The 21071-nt window shown below is 34.5% G+C and overlaps 1 protein-coding gene across 2 annotated transcripts in view; it reads right to left on the reverse strand.

Annotated features, from left to right (window-relative positions):
- The window catches only part of uap1 (UDP-N-acetylglucosamine pyrophosphorylase 1), a 45112-nt gene that overhangs the window by 20239 nt on the left and 3802 nt on the right, over positions 1–21071 (reverse strand). For both annotated transcript variants that reach the window (XM_061978623.2, XM_061978622.2), the window contains exons 3-5: positions 4263–4467; positions 1644–1819; positions 1403–1575 (exon numbers count right to left, since the gene is read on the reverse strand). In XM_061978623.2, coding sequence (XP_061834607.2) covers positions 1403–1575; positions 1644–1819; positions 4263–4467 — 554 coding nt within the window. The remainder of the gene's footprint in view (positions 1–1402; positions 1576–1643; positions 1820–4262; positions 4468–21071) is intronic.

A 21071-nucleotide genomic window follows, 5' to 3' on the forward strand; every position in this document is an offset into this window, starting at 1 on the left:
TAGTGTAAAAGTAATGTATAATAAATGTAGTGTAGTATAAAAGTAATGTATAATAAAAGTAATGTAGTTTAAAAGTAATGCATAATAAAAGTAGTGGATAACAAAAGTAGTGTAGTATAAAAGTAATGTAGTATAAAGGTAGTGTATAATAAAAGTAATGTAAAATAAAAGTAGTGAAGTATTAAAGTAATGTATAATAAAAGTAGTGTAGTATAAAATTAATGTACCGGTATATAAAAGTAATGTATAATAAAAGTAGTGAAGTATTAAAGTAATGTATAATAAAAGTAGTGTAGTGTAAAAGTAATGTATAATAAAAGTAGTGTAGTATAAAAGTAATGTATAATAAAAGTAGTGTAGTATAAAAGTAATGTATAATAAAAGTAATGTATAATAAAAGTAGTGAATAATAAAAGTAGTGTAGTATAAAAGTAATGCAGTATAAAAGTAGTGTAGTATAAAAGTAATGTATAATAAAAGTAGTGTAGTGTAAAAGTAATGTATAATAAAAGTAGTGTAGTATAAAAGTAATGTATAATAAAAGTAGTGTATAACAAAAGTAGTGTAGTATAAAAGTAATGCAGTATAAAAGTAGTGTAGTATAAAAGTAGTGTAGTATAAAAGTAATGTATAATAAAAGTAGTGTAGTGTAAAAGTAATGTATAATAAAAGTAGTGTAGTATAAAAGTAATGTATAATAAAAGTAGTGTAGTATAAAAGTAATGTAGTATAAAAGTAGTGTAGTATAAAAGTAATGTATAATAAAAGTAGTGTAGTATAAAAGTAATGTATAATAAAAGTAATGTAGTTTAAAAGTAATGCATAATAAAAGTAGTGGATAACAAAAGTAGTGTAGTATAAAAGTAATGTAGTATAAAAGTAGTGTATAATAAAAGTAATGTAAAATAAAAGTAGTGAAGTATTAAAGTAATGTATAATAAAAGTAGTGTAGTGTAAAAGTAATGTATAATAAAAGTAGTGTAGTATAAAAGTAATGTATATAAAAGTAATGTATAATAAAAGTAGTGTATAATAAAAGTAGTGTACCGGTAGTATAAAAGTAATGCAGTATAAAAGTAGTGTAATATAAAAGTAATGTATAATAAAAGTAGTGTCGTATAAAAGTAATGTATAATAAAAGTAGTGTAGTATAAAAGTAATGTATAATAAAAGTAGTGTAGTATAAAAGTAATGTAGTATAAAAGTAGTGTATAATAAAAGTAGTGTAGTATAAAAGTACGGTAATGTATAATAAACGTAGTGTATAATAAAAGTAGTGTAGTATAAAAGTAATGTAGTATAAAAGTAGTGTCGTATAAAAGTAATGTATAATAAACGTAGTGTATAATAAAAGTAGTGTAGTATAAAAGTAATGTAGTATAAAAGTAATGTAAAAGTTGACCTTAGCGCCGCAGTCAGCATCTTTCTGCACACAGAAGCCCACAAATGCTGGGTCAGCAACTTTGACCAGGATGTTGTCCACACAGTACACGTGGATGTACTCCACCCCCATCTGCTGCATGTGCTCCAACACGCCCTGGTTCTTCAAGGCTCGGTACAGACCTCCATTGCCGTCTGGAACACACATCAGGCTGTCCTGAAGACCACATCTAAGACTGGACAGAGGAGAACCAGGACCTTACCGGGAGCCATGGACACCTTGCTTCTGTTCTCCAGGATCATCTTGCCCTGGTAGTCCATGGCGGGCAGCATGCCCTGCTGGAAGAAGATCACGTCCTTCTTGTCCAGGCCAAAGTACTTATGGCGGGAGAAGAACTCCTCCGTGGATTCCATGGTCCTGCCGCTGGTCATGATGTACCTGAAGGAAACACGCAAGGAATCACTATGTACATGAAGGCAACACGCAAGGAATGTCTATGTACCTGAAAGCAACACGCAGGGAATCACTATGTACCTGAAGGTTACACACAAAGAATCACTATGTACCTGAAGGCAACACACAAGGAATCACTATGTACCTGAAGGCAACACGCAGGGAATTACTATGCACCTGAAGGCAACATGCAAAGAATCACTATGTACCTGAATGAGACACGCAGGGAATCACTATGTACCTGAAGGTTACACGCAAATAATCACTATGTGCCTGAAGGAGACACACAAAGAATCACTAGGTACCTGAAGGCAACACACAAGTAATCAGTATGTACCTGAAGGCAACACGCAAATAATCACTATGTACCTGAAGGCAAAACGCAAATAATCACTATGTACCTGAAGGCAACACGCAAATAATCACTATGTACCTGAAGGCAACACGCAAAGCATCACTATGTACCTGAATGAGACACGCAGGGAATCACTATGTACCTGAAGGCAACACGCAAATAATTGTTATGTACCTGAAGGAGACATGCAGGGAATCACTATGTACCTGAATGAGACACGCAGGGAATCACTATGTACCTGAAGGCAACACGCAAATAATTGTTATGTACCTGAAGGAGACATGCAGGGAATCACTATGCACCTGAAGGTTACACGCAAATAATCACTATGTACCTGAAGGAGACACACAAAGAATCACTATGTACCTGAAGGCAACACACAAGTAATCAGTATGTACCTGAAGGCAACACGCAAAGAATCACTATGTACCTGAAGGCAACACGCAAATAATCACTATGTACCTGAAGGCAACACACAAATAATCACTATGTACCTGAAGGCAACACGCAAAGAATCACTATGTACCTGAAGGCAACACGCAAATAATCACTATGTACCTGAAGGTTATACACAAATAATCACTATGTACCTGAAGGAGACACACAAAAAATCACTATGTACCTGAAGGCAACACACAAGTAATCACTATATACCTGAAGGCAACACGCAAAGAATCACTATGTACCTGAAGGCAACACGCAAATAATCACTATGTACCTGAGGGCAACACGCAGGGAATTACTATGCACCTGAAGGCAACACGCAAATAATCACTATGTACCTCAATGAGACACGCAGGGAATCACTATGTACATGAAGGCAACACGCAAAGAATCACTATGCACCTGAAGGCAACACACACAAAGAATCACTATGTACCTGAAGGAGACACACAGGGAATCACTATGTACCTGAAGGCAACACGCAAAGAATCACTATGTACCTGAAGGCAACACGCAAATAATCACTATGTACCTGAAGGCAACACGCAAATAATCACTATGTACCTGAAGGCAACACGCAAATAATCACTATGTATCTGAAGGAGACACGTAAAGAATCACTATGTACCTGAAGGCAACACACAAGTAATCACTATGTACCTGAAGGAAACACGCAAAGAATCACTTTGCACCTGAAGGCAACACACACAAAGAATCACTATGTACCTGAAGGAGACACACAGGGAATCACTATGTACCTGAAGGCAACACGCAAAGAATCACTATGTACCTGAAAGCAACAAGTAGAGAATCACTATGTACCTGAAGGCAATGCGCAAAGAATCTCTATGCACCTGAAGGCAACACACACAAATAATCACTATTTACCTGAAGGCAACGCGCAAGGTATCACTATGTACCTGTAGGCAACACGCAAAGAATCACTATGTACCTGAAGGCAACACGCAAGGTATCACTATGGACCTGTAGGCAACACGCAAAGACTCACTATGTACCTGAAGGCAACATTATAAAAAAGGTTGATACGGATATATGTCAACATGCCAAATATGGGCGTGGATAATGGGCCTGGCTAATAAGCGGTCGAGCACTAACCAAAATATGTACCTGAAGGCAACACACAAGGAATCACCAAGTACCTGAAGGCAACATGATGAAAAAAGGTTGATACAGATTTACCTCAACATGCCGATCGAGCACTAACCAAAATATGTACCTGAAGGCAACACGCAAGGAATCACTATGTACCCGAAGGCAACACGATAAAAAGGTTGATAGGGATGTACGTCATCATGCCAAATATGGGTGTGGATAATGGGCCTGGCTAATAACTGGTCGATCTCTAACCAAAATATGTACCTGAAGGCAACACAATAAAAAAGGTTGATAGGGATATACTGTATGTCAACTTGCCAAATATGGGCGTGGAATAATGGGCCTGTCTAATAACTGGTCGATCTCTAACCAAAATAAACATTAAATATTGAATGTTTGCCTTCCAAGCTACGAGTGAAAGTGTTTCTTTGTCACGTGTTTGCATGGTGTCCTCGAACGCACCACGGGAAGGTTGCCAGATAGTCCACCATGTGGCACGGTTGTAGATCTCACCATGGAATGGAACACTTGTTGAGATGTTTCTCCTCAGCCAGCTGCTGCAGCTTGATGATACGCTCCGCCTGGATCTGAAAAAGTGTTTTATGTGACGGCAGCCCCACGTCAAACATTCCTTTGGGGTACGACACGCCCAGACGGCTTCCTTGACCTCCTGCCAGCAACACCACTGCCACTTTGCCCTCCGAGATGCACCGCATACCTGAGAAGAACACAATATCAGATATATTATCATCCTCATATGTATCAGATTTATTATTATCCTCCTATGTATCATATTTATTATCATCGTCATATGAATCAGATTTATTATCATCGTCATATGTATCAGATTTATTATCATCATCATATGTATCAGATTTATTATCATCCTCTTATGTGTCATATTTATTATCATTGTCATATGTATCAGATTTATTATCATTATCATTATATGTATCATATTATTATCGTCATATGTATCAGATGTATTATCATTGTCATATGTACCATATTTATTATCATCGTCATATGTATCAGATGTATTATTATCATCATATGTACCATATTTATTATCATCGTCATATGTATCAGATGTATTATTATCATCATATGTATCATATTTATTATCATCGTCATATGTATCATATTAATTATCATCATCATATGTATCATATTAATTGCCATCATTATATGTATAATATTTATTAACTTACTTAATAAAGTTTTACAATATAACTAAAACAATTCATACTTACTAAGGTTTCACAATACAACAAACAATTCTTACTAAAGTTTTACAATACAACTAAAACAATTCTTACTTACTAAAACTTCCCAATATAACTAAAACAATTCTTACTTACTAAAGTTTTACAATACAACTAAAACAATTTCTACTTACTAAAGTTTTACAATACAATTAAAACAATTCTTACTTACTAAAGTTTTACAATATAACTAAAACAATTATTAGTTACTAAAGTTTTACAATACAACTAAAACAATTCTTACTTACTAAAGTTTTACAATATAACTAAAACAATTCTTACTTACTAAAGTTTTACAATATAACTAAAACAATTCTTACTTACTAAAGTTTTACAATACAACTAAAACAATTCTTCATTACTAAAGTTTTACAATATAACTAAAACAATTCTTACTTACTAAAGTTTTACAATACAACTAAAACAATTCTTCATTACTAAAGTTTTACAATACAACTAAAACAATTCTTACTTACTAAAGTTTTACAATACAACTAAAACAATTCTTACTTACTAAAACTTCCCAATATAACTAAAACAATTCTTACTTACTAAAGTTTTACAATACAACTAAAACAATTCTTCATTACTAAAGTTTTACAATATAACTAAAACAATTCTTACTTACTAAAGTTTTACAATACAACTAAAACAATTCTTCATTACTAAACTTTTACAATATAACTAAAACAATTCTTACTTACTAAAGTTTTACAATACAACTAAAACAATTCTTCATTACTAAACTTTTACAATATAACTAAAACAATTATTGCTTACTAAAGTTTTACAATACAACTAAAACAATTCTTCATTACTAAAGTTTTACAATACAACTAAAACAATTCTTACTTACTAAAGTTTTACAATATAACTAAAACAATTCTTACTTACTAAAGTTTTACAATATAACTAAAACAATTGTTAGTTACTAAAGTTTTACAATATAACTAAAACAATTCTTACTAAAGTTTTACAATATAACTAAAACAATTCTTACTTACTAAAGTTTTACAATACAACTAAAACAATTCTTACTTACTGAAGTTTTACAATATAACTAAAACAATTATTAGTTACTAAAGTTTTACAATAAAACTAAAACAATTCTTACTTAATAAAGTTTTACAATATAACTAAAACAATGCTTACTTACTAAAGTTTTACAATATAACTAAAACAATTCTTACTTACTAAAGTTTTACAATACAACTAAAACAATTCTTACTTACTAAAGTTTTACAATACAACTAAAACAATTCTTCATTACTAAAGTTTTACAATACAACTAAAACAATTCTTACTTACTAAAGTTTTACAATATAACTAAAACAATTCTTACTTAGTAAAGTTTTACAATATAACTAAAACAATTCTTACTTACTAAAACTTCCCAATATAACTAAAATAATTCTTACTTACTAAAGTTTTACAATACAACTAAAACAATTCTTCATTACTAAAGTTTTACAATATAACTAAAACAATTCTTACTTACTAAAGTTTTACAATACAACTAAAACAATTCTTCATTACTAAAGTTTTACAATATAACTAAAACAATTCTTACTTACTAAAGTTTTACAATATAACTAAAACAATTCTTACTAAAGTTTTACAATATAACTAAAACAATTATTAGTTACTGAAGTTTTACAATAAAACTAAAACAATTCTTACTTACTAAAGTTTTACAATATAACTAAAACAATGCTTACTTACTATGGTTTTACAAAATAACTAAAACAATTCTTCATTACTAAAGTTTTACAATACAACTAAAACAATTCTTACTAACTAAAGTTTTACAATATAACTAAAACAATTATTAGTTACTAAAGTTTTACAATACAACTAAAACAATTCTTACTTACTAAAGTTTTACAATATAACTAAAACAACTATTAGTTACTAAAGTTTTACAATACGACTAAAACAATTCTTACTTACTAAAGTTTTACAATATAACTAAAACAATTATTAGTTACTAAAGTTTTACAATAAAACTAAAACAATTCTTACTTAATAAAGTTTTACAATATAACTAAAACAATGCTTACTTAATAAAGTTTTACAATATAACTAAAACAATGCTTACTTACTAAAGTTTTACAATACAACTAAAACAATTCTTCATTACTAAAGTTTTACAATATAACTAAAACAATTCTTACTTACTAAAGTTTTACAATACAACTAAAACAATTCTTACTTACTAAAACTTCCCAATATAACTAAAACAATTCTTACTTACTAAAGTTTTACAATACAACTAAAACAATTATTAGTTACTAAAGTTTTACAATATAACTAAAACAATTCTTACTTACTAAAGTTTTACAATACAACTAAAACAATTCTTCATTACTAAACTTTTACAATATAACTAAAACAATTCTTACTTACTAAAGTTTTACAATACAACTAAAACAATTCTTCATTACTAAACTTTTACAATATAACTAAAACAATTATTGCTTACTAAAGTTTTACAATACAACTAAAACAATTCTTCATTACTAAAGTTTTACAATACAACTAAAACAATTCTTACTTACTAAAGTTTTACAATATAACTAAAACAATTCTTACTTACTAAAGTTTTACAATATAACTAAAACAATTGTTAGTTACTAAAGTTTTACAATATAACTAAAACAATTCTTACTAAAGTTTTACAATATAACTAAAACAATTCTTACTTACTAAAGTTTTACAATACAACTAAAACAATTCTTACTTACTGAAGTTTTACAATATAACTAAAACAATTATTAGTTACTAAAGTTTTACAATAAAACTAAAACAATTCTTACTTAATAAAGTTTTACAATATAACTAAAACAATGCTTACTTACTAAAGTTTTACAATATAACTAAAACAATTCTTACTTACTAAAGTTTTACAATACAACTAAACAATTCTTCATTACTAAAGTTTTACAATATAACTAAAACAATTATTACTTACTAAAGTTTTACAATACAACTAAAACAATTCTTCATTACTAAAGTTTTACAATACAACTAAAACAATTCTTACTTACTAAAGTTTTACAATATAACTAAAACAATTCTTACTTACTAAAGTTTTACAATATAACTAAAACAATTCTTACTTACTAAAACTTCCCAATATAACTAAAATAATTCTTACTTACTAAAGTTTTACAATACAACTAAAACAATTCTTCATTACTAAAGTTTTACAATATAACTAAAACAATTCTTACTTACTAAAGTTTTACAATACAACTAAAACAATTCTTCATTACTAAAGTTTTACAATATAACTAAAACAATTCTTACTTACTAAAGTTTTACAATACAACTAAAACAATTCTTCATTACTAAAGTTTTACAATATAACTAAAACAATTCTTACTTACTAAAGTTTTACAATATAACTAAAACAATTATTAGTTACTAAAGTTTTACAATAAAACTAAAACAATTCTTACTTAATAAAGTTTTACAATATAACTAAAACAATGCTTACTTACTAAAGTTTTACAATATAACTAAAACAATTCTTACTTACTAAAGTTTTACAATATAACTAAAACAATTCTTACTTAGTAAAGTTTTACAATATAACTAAAACAATTCTTACTTACTAAAACTTCCCAATATAACTAAAATAATTCTTACTTACTAAAGTTTTACAATACAACTAAAACAATTCTTCATTACTAAAGTTTTACAATATAACTAAAACAATTCTTACTTACTAAAGTTTTACAATACAACTAAAACAATTCTTCATTACTAAAGTTTTACAATATAACTAAAACAATTCTTACTTACTAAAGTTTTACAATATAACTAAAACAATTCTTACTAAAGTTTTACAATATAACTAAAACAATTATTAGTTACTGAAGTTTTACAATAAAACTAAAACAATTCTTACTTACTAAAGTTTTACAATATAACTAAAACAATGCTTACTTACTATGGTTTTACAAAATAACTAAAACAATTCTTCATTACTAAAGTTTTACAATACAACTAAAACAATTCTTACTAACTAAAGTTTTACAATATAACTAAAACAATTATTAGTTACTAAAGTTTTACAATACAACTAAAACAATTCTTACTTACTAAAGTTTTACAATATAACTAAAACAACTATTAGTTACTAAAGTTTTACAATACGACTAAAACAATTCTTACTTACTAAAGTTTTACAATATAACTAAAACAATTATTAGTTACTAAAGTTTTACAATAAAACTAAAACAATTCTTACTTAATAAAGTTTTACAATATAACTAAAACAATGCTTACTTAATAAAGTTTTACAATATAACTAAAACAATGCTTACTTACTAAAGTTTTACAATACAACTAAAACAATTCATTACTAAAGTTTTACAATATAACTAAAACAATTCTTACTTACTAAAGTTTTACAATATAACTAAAACAATTCTTACTTACTAAAGTTTTACAATATAACTAAAACAATTCTTACTTACTAAAGTTTTACAATACAACTAAAACAATTCTTCATTACTAAAGTTTTACAATATAACTAAAACAATTCTTACTTACTAAAGTTTTACAATACAACTAAAACAATTCTTACTTACTAAAACTTCCCAATATAACTAAAACAATTCTTACTTACTAAAGTTTTACAATAAACTAAAACAATTATTAGTTACTAAAGTTTTACAATATAACTAAAACAATTCTTACTTACTAAAGTTTTACAATACAACTAAAACAATTCTTCATTACTAAACTTTTACAATATAACTAAAACAATTCTTACTTACTAAAGTTTTACAATACAACTAAAACAATTCTTCATTACTAAACTTTTACAATATAACTAAAACAATTATTGCTTACTAAAGTTTTACAATACAACTAAAACAATTCTTCATTACTAAAGTTTTACAATACAACTAAAACAATTCTTACTTACTAAAGTTTTACAATATAACTAAAACAATTCTTACTTACTAAAGTTTTACAATATAACTAAAACAATTGTTAGTTACTAAAGTTTTACAATATAACTAAAACAATTCTTACTAAAGTTTTACAATATAACTAAAACAATTCTTACTTACTAAAGTTTTACAATACAACTAAAACAATTCTTACTTACTGAAGTTTTACAATATAACTAAAACAATTATTAGTTACTAAAGTTTTACAATAAAACTAAAACAATTCTTACTTAATAAAGTTTTACAATATAACTAAAACAATGCTTACTTACTAAAGTTTTACAATATAACTAAAACAATTCTTACTTACTAAAGTTTTACAATACAACTAAACAATTCTTCATTACTAAAGTTTTACAATATAACTAAAACAATTATTACTTACTAAAGTTTTACAATACAACTAAAACAATTCTTCATTACTAAAGTTTTACAATACAACTAAAACAATTCTTACTTACTAAAGTTTTACAATATAACTAAAACAATTCTTACTCACTAAAGTTTTACAATATAACTAAAACAATTCTTACTTACTAAAACTTCCCAATATAACTAAAATAATTCTTACTTACTAAAGTTTTACAATACAACTAAAACAATTCTTCATTACTAAAGTTTTACAATATAACTAAAACAATTCTTACTTACTAAAGTTTTACAATACAACTAAAACAATTCTTCATTACTAAAGTTTTACAATATAACTAAAACAATTCTTACTTACTAAAGTTTTACAATACAACTAAAACAATTCTTCATTACTAAAGTTTTACAATATAACTAAAACAATTCTTACTTACTAAAGTTTTACAATATAACTAAAACAATTATTAGTTACTAAAGTTTTACAATAAAACTAAAACAATTCTTACTTAATAAAGTTTTACAATATAACTAAAACAATGCTTACTTACTAAAGTTTTACAATATAACTAAAACAATTCTTACTTACTAAAGTTTTACAATACAACTAAAACAATTCTTCATTACTAAAGTTTTACAATATAACTTAAAACAATTCTTACTTACTAAAGTTTTACAATATAAATAAAACAATTCTTCATTACTAAAGTTTTACAATACAACTAAAACAATTCTTACTTACTAAAGTTTTACAATACAACTAAAACAATTCTTACTTACTAAAGTTTTACAATATAACTAAAACAATTATTAGTTACTAAAGTTTTACAATAAAACTAAATTCTTACTTACTAATTTTTACAATATAACTAAAACAATGCTTACTTACTAAAGCGTCACATGTGTGATGTCTGTAGGAGTGTTTTCATGCATATTTGTACGTGCTATCTTAATGTATTGACGCTAAAGTCGTTACCATTAGCTAACATGCTAACAGGTTTACGGGTGTCTGTGTAAGCATTATTAACTTACAATTACATTCTTTTTGTATTGTTTCACTTTCACAAATCCCTCAGTAAATTCACCAAAACATCACTGTGGAGTTATTGAGTAAGTTTAGCTGATTGGAGAGTTAGTCAAGAGTGGACCACTTCTCTTATTGAGTCTGTTTAACTGATTGGAGAGTTAGTCAGGAGTGGACCACTCCTCTTATTGAGTCTGTTTAGCTGATTGGAGTTAGTCAGGAGTGGACCACTTCTCTTATTGAGTCTGTTTAACTGATTGGAGAGTTAGTTAGGAGTGGACCACTTCTCTTATTGAGTCTGTTTAACTGATTGGAGAGTTAGTCTGGAGTGGACCACTTCTCTTATTGAGTCTGTTTACCTGATTGGAGAGTTAGTCTGGAGTGGACCACTCCTCTTATTGAGTCTGTTTAACTGATTGGAGAGTTAGTCTGGAGTGGACCACTCCTCTTATTGAGTCTGTTTAACTGATTGGAGAGTTAGTCGGGAGTGAACCACTCCTCTTATTGAGCCTGTTTAACTGATTGAAGAGTTAGTCAGGAGTGGACCACTCCTCTTATTGAGTCTGTTTAACTGATTGAAGAGTTAGTCAGGAGTGGACCACTCCTCTTATTGAGTCTGTTTAACTGATTGGAGAGTTAGTCAGGAGTGGACCACTCCTCTTATTGAGTCTGTTTAACTGATTAGAGAGTTAGTCAGGAGTGGACCACTCCTCTTATTGAGTCTGTTTAACTTATTGAAGTTAGTCAGGAGTGGACCACTCCTCTTATTGAGTCTGTTTAACTGATTGGAGAGTTAGTCGGGAGTGGACCACTCCTCTTATTGAGTCTGTTTAACTGATTGAAGTTAGTCAGGAGTGGACCACTCCTCTTATTGAGTCTGTTTAACTGATTGGAGAGTTAGTCTGGAGTGGACTACTCCTCTTATTGAGTCTGTTTAACTGATTGGAGAGTTAGTCTGGAGTGGACCACTCCTCTTATTGAGTCTGTTTAACTGATTGGAGAGTTAGTCTGGAGTGGACCACTCCTCTTATTGAGTCTGTTTAACTGATTGGAGAGTTAGTCTGGAGTGGACTACTCCTCTTATTGAGTCTGTTTAACTGATTGAAGTTAGTCAGGAGTGGACCACTCCTCTTATTGAGTCTGTTTAACTGATTGGAGAGTTAGTCGGGAGTGGACCACTCCTCTTATTGAGTCTGTTTAACTGATTGAAGTTAGTCAGGAGTGGACCACTCCTCTTATTGAGTCTGTTTAACTGATTGAAGTTAGTCAGGAGTGGACCACTCCTCTTATTGAGTCTGTTTAACTGATTGGAGAGTTAGTCTGGAGTGGACTACTCCTCTTATTGAGTCTGTTTAACTGATTGGAGAGTTAGTCTGGAGTGGACTACTCCTCTTATTGAGTCTGTTTAACTGATTGGAGAGTTAGTCTGGAGTGGACCACTTCTCTTATTGAGTCTGTTTAACTGATTGGAGAGTTAGTCAGGAGTGGACCACTCCTCTTATTGAGTCTGTTTAACTGATTGGAGAGTTAGTTGGGAGTAGACCACTCCTCTTATTGAGTCTGTTTAACTGATTAGAGAGTTAGTCTGTAGTGGACCACTCCTCTTATTGAGTCTGTTTAACTGATTGGAGAGTTAGTCAGGAGTGGACTACTCCTCTTATTGAGTCTGTTTAACTGATTGGAGAGTTAGTCTGGAGTGGACTACTCCTCTTATTGAGTCTGTTTAACTGATTGGAGCGTTAGTTGGGAGTGGACCACTCCTCTTATTGAGTCTGTTTAACTGATTGGAGAGTTAGTCGGGAGTGGACCACTCCTCTTATTGAGTCTGTTTAACTGATTAGAGAGTTAGTCGGGAGTGGACCACTCCTCTTATTGAGTCTGTTTAACTGATTAGAGAGTTAGTCAGGAGTGGACCACTCCTCTTATTGAGTCTGTTTAACTGATTGGAGAGTTAGTTGGGAGTAGACCACTCCTCTTATTGAGTCTGTTTAACTGATTAGAGAGTTAGTCTGGAGTGGACCACTTCTCTTATTGAGTCTGTTTAGCTGATTAGAGAGTTAGTCAGGAGTGGACCACTCCTCTTATTGAGTCTGTTTAGCTGATTAGAGAGTTAGTCAGGAGTGGACCACTCCTCTTATTGAGTCTGTTTAACTGATTGGAGAGTTAGTCGGGAGTGGACCACTCCTCTTATTGAGTCTGTTTAACTGATTGGAGAGTTAGTCGGGAGTGGACCACTCCTCTAATTGAGTCTGTTTAACTGATTGGAGAGTTAGTCGGGAGTGGCCCACTCCTCTTATTGAGTCTGTTTAACTGATTGGAGAGTTAGTCAGGAGTGGACCACTCCTCTTATTGAGTCTGTTTAACTGATTGGAGAGTTAGTTGGGAGTAGACCACTCCTCTTATTGAGTCTGTTTAACTGATTAGAGAGTTAGTCTGGAGTGGACCACTTCTCTTATTGAGTCTGTTTAGCTGATTAGAGAGTTAGTCAGGAGTGGACCACTCCTCTTATTGAGTCTGTTTAACTGATTGGAGAGTTAGTCGGGAGTGGACCACTCCTCTTATTGAGTCTGTTTAACTTATTGGAGAGTTAGTCGGGAGTGGACCACTCCTCTAATTGAGTCTGTTTAACTGATTGGAGAGTTAGTCGGGAGTGGCCCACTCCTCTTATTGAGTCTGTTTAGTTGATTGGAGAGCTAGTCGAGAGTGGACCACTCTTCTTATTGAGTCTGTTTAACTGATTGGAGAGTTAGTTGGGAGTGGACCACTCCTCTTATTGAGTAAGTTTAGCTGATTGGAGAGTTAGTCAAGAGTGGACCACTCCTCTTATTGAGTCTGTTTAACTGATTGGAGTTAGTCAGGAGTGGACCACTCCTCTTATTGAGTCTGTTTAGCTGATTGGAGTTAGTCGGGAGTGGACCACTCCTCTTATTGAGTCTGTTTAACTGATTGGAGAGTTAGTCTGGAGTGGACCACTCCTCTTATTGAGTCTGTTTAGCTGATTGGAGAGTTAGTCGGGAGTGGACCACTCCTCTTATTGAGCCTGTTTAACTGATTGGAGAGTTAGTCGGGAGTGAACGACTTCTCTTATTGAGTCTGTTTAGCTGATTGGAGAGTTAGTCGGGAGTGGACCACTCCTCTTATTGAGTCTGTTTAACTGATTGGAGTTAGTCAGGAGTGGACCACTCCTCTTATTGAGTCTGTTTAGCTGATTGGAGAGTTAGTCGGGAGTGGACCACTCCTCTTATTGAGTCTGTTTAGCTGATTGGAGAGTTAGTCGGGAGTGGACCACTCCTCTTATTGAGTCTGTTTAGCTGATTGGAGAGTTAGTCGGGAGTGGACCACTCCTCTTATTGAGTCTGTTTAACTGATTGGAGAGTTAGTCGGAAGTGAACGACTTCTCTTATTGAGTCTGTTTAGCTGATTGGAGAGTTAGTCGGGAGTGGACCACTCCTCTTATTGAGTCTGTTTAGCTGATTGGAGAGTTAGTCTGGAGTGGACCACTCCTCTTATTGAGTCTGTTTAGCTGATTGGAGAGTTAGTCGGGAGTGGACCACTCCTCTTATTGAGTCTGTTTAACTGATTGGAGAGTTAGTCGGAAGTGAATGACTTCTCTTATTGAGTCTGTTTAGCTGATTGGAGAGTTAGTCGGGAGTGGACCACTTCTCTTATTGAGTCTGTTTAACTGATTGGAGAGTTAGTCGGGAGTGGACCACTCCTCTTATTGAGTCTGTTTAACTGACTGGAGAGTTAGTCGGGAGTGGACCACTCCTCTAATTGAGTCTGTTTAACTGATTGGAGAGTTAGTCGGGAGTGGCCCACTCCTCTTATTGAGTCTGTTTAACTGATTGGAGAGTTAGTCAGGAGTGGACCACTCCTCTTATTGAGTCTGTTTAACTGATTGGAGAGTTAGTTGGGAGTAGACCACTCCTCTTATTGAGTCTGTTTAACTGATTAGAGAGTTAGTCTGGAGTGGACCACTTCTCTTATTGAGTCTGTTTAACTGATTGGAGAGTTAGTCGGGAGTGGACCACTCCTCTTATTGAGTCTGTTTAACTGATTGGAGAGTTAGTCGGGAGTGGACCACTCCTCTTATTGAGTCTGTTTAACTGATTGGAGAGTTAGTCGGGAGTGGACCACTCCTCTTATTGAGTCTGTTTAACTGATTGGAGAGTTAGTTGGGAGTAGACCACTCCTCTTATTGAGTCTGTTTAACTGATTAGAGAGTTAGTCTGGAGTGGACCACTTCTCTTATTGAGTCTGTTTAGCTGATTAGAGAGTTAGTCAGGAGTGGACCACTCCTCTTATTGAGTCTGTTTAACTGATTGGAGAGTTAGTCGGGAGTGGACCACTCCTCTTATTGAGTCTGTTTAACTTATTGGAGAGTTAGTCGGGAGTGGACCACTCCTCTAATTGAGTCTGTTTAACTGATTGGAGAGTTAGTCGGGAGTGGCCCACTCCTCTTATTGAGTCTGTTTAGTTGATTGGAGAGCTAGTCGAGAGTGGACCACTCTTCTTATTGAGTCTGTTTAACTGATTGGAGAGTTAGTTGGGAGTGGACCACTCCTCTTATTGAGTAAGTTTAGCTGATTGGAGAGTTAGTCAAGAGTGGACCACTCCTCTTATTGAGTCTGTTTAACTGATTGGAGTTAGTCAGGAGTGGACCACTCCTCTTATTGAGTCTGTTTAGCTGATTGGAGTTAGTCGGGAGTGGACCACTCCTCTTATTGAGTCTGTTTAACTGATTGGAGAGTTAGTCTGGAGTGGACCACTCCTCTTATTGAGTCTGTTTAGCTGATTGGAGAGTTAGTCGGGAGTGGACCACTCCTCTTATTGAGCCTGTTTAACTGATTGGAGAGTTAGTCGGGAGTGAACGACTTCTCTTATTGAGTCTGTTTAGCTGATTGGAGAGTTAGTCGGGAGTGGACCACTCCTCTTATTGAGTCTGTTTAACTGATTGGAGTTAGTCAGGAGTGGACCACTCCTCTTATTGAGTCTGTTTAGCTGATTGGAGTTAGTCGGGAGTGGACCACTCCTCTTATTGAGTCTGTTTAACTGATTGGAGAGTTAGTCTGGAGTGGACCACTCCTCTTATTGAGTCTGTTTAGCTGATTGGAGAGTTAGTCGGGAGTGGACCACTCCTCTTATTGAGTCTGTTTAACTGATTGGAGAGTTAGTCGGAAGTGAACGACTTCTCTTATTGAGTCTGTTTAGCTGATTGGAGAGTTAGTCGGGAGTGGACCACTCCTCTTATTGAGTCTGTTTAGCTGATTGGAGAGTTAGTCTGGAGTGGACCACTCCTCTTATTGAGTCTGTTTAGCTGATTGGAGAGTTAGTCGGGAGTGGACCACTCCTCTTATTGAGTCTGTTTAACTGATTGGAGAGTTAGTCGGAAGTGAATGACTTCTCTTATTGAGTCTGTTTAGCTGATTGGAGAGTTAGTCGGGAGTGGACCACTTCTCTTATTGAGTCTGTTTAACTGATTGGAGAGTTAGTCGGGAGTGGACCACTCCTCTTATTGAGTCTGTTTAACTGATTGGAGAGTTAGTCTGGAGTGGACCACTCCTCTTATTGAGTCTGTTTAACTGATTGGAGAGTTAGTCAGGAGTGGACCACTCCTCTTATTGAGTCTGTTTAACTGATTGGAGAGTTAGTTGGGAGTAGACCACTCCTCTTATTGAGTCTGTTTAACTGATTAGAGAGTTAGTCTGGAGTGGACCACTTCTCTTATTGAGTCTGTTTAACTGATTGGAGAGTTAGTCGGGAGTGGACCACTCCTCTTATTGAGTCTGTTTAACTGATTGGAGAGTTAGTCGGGAGTGGACCACTCCTCTTATTGAGTCTGTTTAACTGATTGGAGAGTTAGTCGGGAGTGGACCACTCCTCTTATTGAGTCTGTTTAACTGATTGGAGAGTTAGTTGGGAGTAGACCACTCCTCTTATTGAGTCTGTTTAACTGATTAGAGAGTTAGTCTGGAGTGGACCACTTCTCTTATTGAGTCTGTTTAGCTGATTAGAGAGTTAGTCAGGAGTGGACCACTCCTCTTATTGAGTCTGTTTAACCGATTGGAGAGTTAGTCGGGAGTGGACCACTCCTCTTATTGAGTCTGTTTAACTTATTGGAGAGTTAGTCGGGAGTGGACCACTCCTCTAATTGAGTCTGTTTAACTGATTGGAGAGTTAGTCGGGAGTGGCCCACTCCTCTTATTGAGTCTGTTTAGTTGATTGGAGAGCTAGTCGAGAGTGGACCACTCTTCTTATTGAGTCTGTTTAACTGATTGGAGAGTTAGTTGGGAGTGGACCACTCCTCTTATTGAGTAAGTTTAGCTGATTGGAGAGTTAGTCAAGAGTGGACCACTCCTCTTATTGAGTCTGTTTAACTGATTGGAGTTAGTCAGGAGTGGACCACTCCTCTTATTGAGTCTGTTTAGCTGATTGGAGTTAGTCGGGAGTGGACCACTCCTCTTATTGAGTCTGTTTAACTGATTGGAGAGTTAGTCTGGAGTGGACCACTCCTCTTATTGAGTCTGTTTAGCTGATTGGAGAGTTAGTCGGGAGTGGACCACTCCTCTTATTGAGCCTGTTTAACTGATTGGAGAGTTAGTCGGGAGTGAACGACTTCTCTTATTGAGTCTGTTTAGCTGATTGGAGAGTTAGTCGGGAGTGGACCACTCCTCTTATTGAGTCTGTTTAACTGATTGGAGTTAGTCAGGAGTGGACCACTCCTCTTATTGAGTCTGTTTAGCTGATTGGAGTTAGTCGGGAGTGGACCACTCCTCTTATTGAGTCTGTTTAACTGATTGGAGAGTTAGTCTGGAGTGGACCACTCCTCTTATTGAGTCTGTTTAGCTGATTGGAGAGTTAGTCGGGAGTGGACCACTCCTCTTATTGAGTCTGTTTAACTGATTGGAGAGTTAGTCGGAAGTGAACGACTTCTCTTATTGAGTCTGTTTAGCTGATTGGAGAGTTAGTCGGGAGTGGACCACTCCTCTTATTGAGTCTGTTTAGCTGATTGGAGAGTTAGTCTGGAGTGGACCACTCCTCTTATTGAGTCTGTTTAGCTGATTGGAGAGTTAGTCGGGAGTGGACCACTCCTCTTATTGAGTCTGTTTAACTGATTGGAGAGTTAGTCGGAAGTGAATGACTTCTCTTATTGAGTCTGTTTAGCTGATTGGAGAGTTAGTCGGGAGTGGACCACTTCTCTTATTGAGTCTGTTTAACTGATTGGAGAGTTAGTCGGGAGTGGACCACTCCTCTTATTGAGTCTGTTTAACTGATTGGAGAGTTAGTCTGGAGTGGACCACTCCTCTTATTGAGTCTGTTTAACTGATTGGAAAGTTAGTCAGGAGTGGACCACTCCTCTTATTGAGTCTGTTTAACTGATTGGAAAGTTAGTCGGGAGTGGACCAATCCTCTTATTGAGTCTGTTTAACTGATTGGAGAGTTAGTCGGGAGTGGACCACTCCTCTTATTGAGTCTGTTTAGTTGATTAGAGAGTTAGTCGGGAGTGGACCACTCCTCTTATTGAGTCTGTTTAACTGATTGGAGAGTTAGTCGGGAGTGGACCACTCCTCTTATTGAGTCTGTTTAGTTAATTAGAGAGTTAGTCGGGAGTGGACCACTCCTCTTATTGAGTCTGTTTAACTGATTAGAGAGTTAGTCGGGAGTGGACCACTCCTCTTATTGAGTCTGTTTAACTGATTAGAGAGTTAGTCGGGAGTGGACCACTCTTCTTATTGAGTCTGTTTAGCTGGTTGGAGAACTAGCTTGCGCAGCTATCCATGACGATGACTTCTGTTTTGTTAGTCCAGCCGTTGTACTGCCGTGTTAGACACCGTTCAGAAACAATGAAGGTATGTAAATAAACATTTACACAATATTTCTGTGTAAGTAACGCATTTTACAACATATATATTTGTATTGAGCTGTGTGAGAAATTACAAACCAATCCAATTTATGAGGTCAATAGAAGTTTGTGGTTAAATGATAGCGCCGCTATGTGGTGTCCTTGATAATAGCAGCAAAGGTAAGACAAAATATCACCTTCACAATAAAGTACAACCTAATAAGTACTAAAGTAGTAAAGTTTTATGACGTTTATCAGCGTTCCCTTACATAAAGTAAGCTGCTGACGTGATACACAACCAAGCGCTCCCGTGTCTCGTAAAAAAAACAAAAAGCAGACTTTGACCAGCGAAATCAAGACACGCCCTTTCAAAATAAGACTATGTGCTCCTGCCGAGCACAGTGACCTCATCAAGTCATTGAAGAAGTGAAGAACCATGACCTCAACTTGTTGAAGGGACAAACCACGACTTGAACATGACTTGGTGTAAATACAAAACGCAGTCTTAGTAGATCACACGCAACACGCAGTCTTAGTAGATCACACACAACAGGTAGTCTTAGTAGATCACACACAACAGGTAGTCTTAGTAGATCACACACAACAAGTAGTCTTAGTAGATCACACACAACAGGTAGTCTTAGTAGATCACACGCAACAGGTAGTCTTAGTAGATCACACGCAACAGGTAGTCTTAGTAGATCACACGCAACAGGCAGTCTTAGTAGATCACACGCAACAGGTAGTCTTAGTAGATCACACACAACAGGTAGTCTTAGTAGATCACACGCAACAGGTAGTCTTAATAGATCACACGCAACAGGTAGTCTTAGTAGATCACACGCAACAGGCAGTCTTAGTTGATCACACACAACAGGCAGTCTTAGTAGATCACACACAACAGGCAGTTTTAGTCGATCACACGCAACACAGAGTTTTATTAGATCACACACAACAGGTAGTCTTAGTAGATCACACGCAACAGGTAGTCTTAGTAGATCACACGCAACAGGCAGTCTTAGTCGATCACACGCAACAGGCAGTCTTAGTAGATCACACGCAACAGGCAGTCTTAGTCGATCACACGCAACAGGCAGTCTTAGTAGATCACACGCAACACACTGTATTTGTAGATCACACGCAACAGGCAGTCTTAGTAGATCACACGCAACAAGCAGTCTTAGTCGATCACACACAACAGGCAGTCTTAGTAGATCACACACAACACACAGTATTTGTAGATCACACGCAACAGGCAGTCTTAGTAGATCACACGCAACAGGTAGTCTTAGTAGATCACACGCAACAAGCAGTCTTAGTCGATCACACACAACAGGCAGTCTTAGTAGATCACACACAACAGGTAGTCTTAGTAGATCACACGCAACAGGCAGTCTTAGTAGATCACACGCAACACGCAGTCTTAGTAGATCACATGCAACATGCAGTCTTAGTAGATCACACGCAACATGCACTCTTAGTAGATCACACGCAACATGCACTCTTAGTAGATCACACGCAACACGCAGTCTTAGTAGATCACACGCAACAGGCAGTCTTAGTCGATCACACGCAACAGGCAGTCTTAGTAGATCACACGCAACACGCAGTCTTAATAGATCACACACAACAGGCAGTCTTAGTAGATCACACGCAACACGCAATCTTAGTCGATCACACGCAACAGGCAGTCTTAGTAGATCCCACGCAACACGCAGTCTTAGTAGATCACACGCAACAGGTAGTCTTAGTAGATCACACGCAACACACCATCTTAGTAGATCACACGCAACAGGCAGTCTTAGTAGATCACATGCAACACACAGTCTTAGTAGATCACACGCAACAGGCAGTCTT

The sequence above is a fragment of the Nerophis lumbriciformis genome, linkage group LG18, assembly GCF_033978685.3.
Source record: "Nerophis lumbriciformis linkage group LG18, RoL_Nlum_v2.1, whole genome shotgun sequence".
NCBI classification, from domain to species: domain Eukaryota; kingdom Metazoa; phylum Chordata; class Actinopteri; order Syngnathiformes; family Syngnathidae; genus Nerophis; species Nerophis lumbriciformis.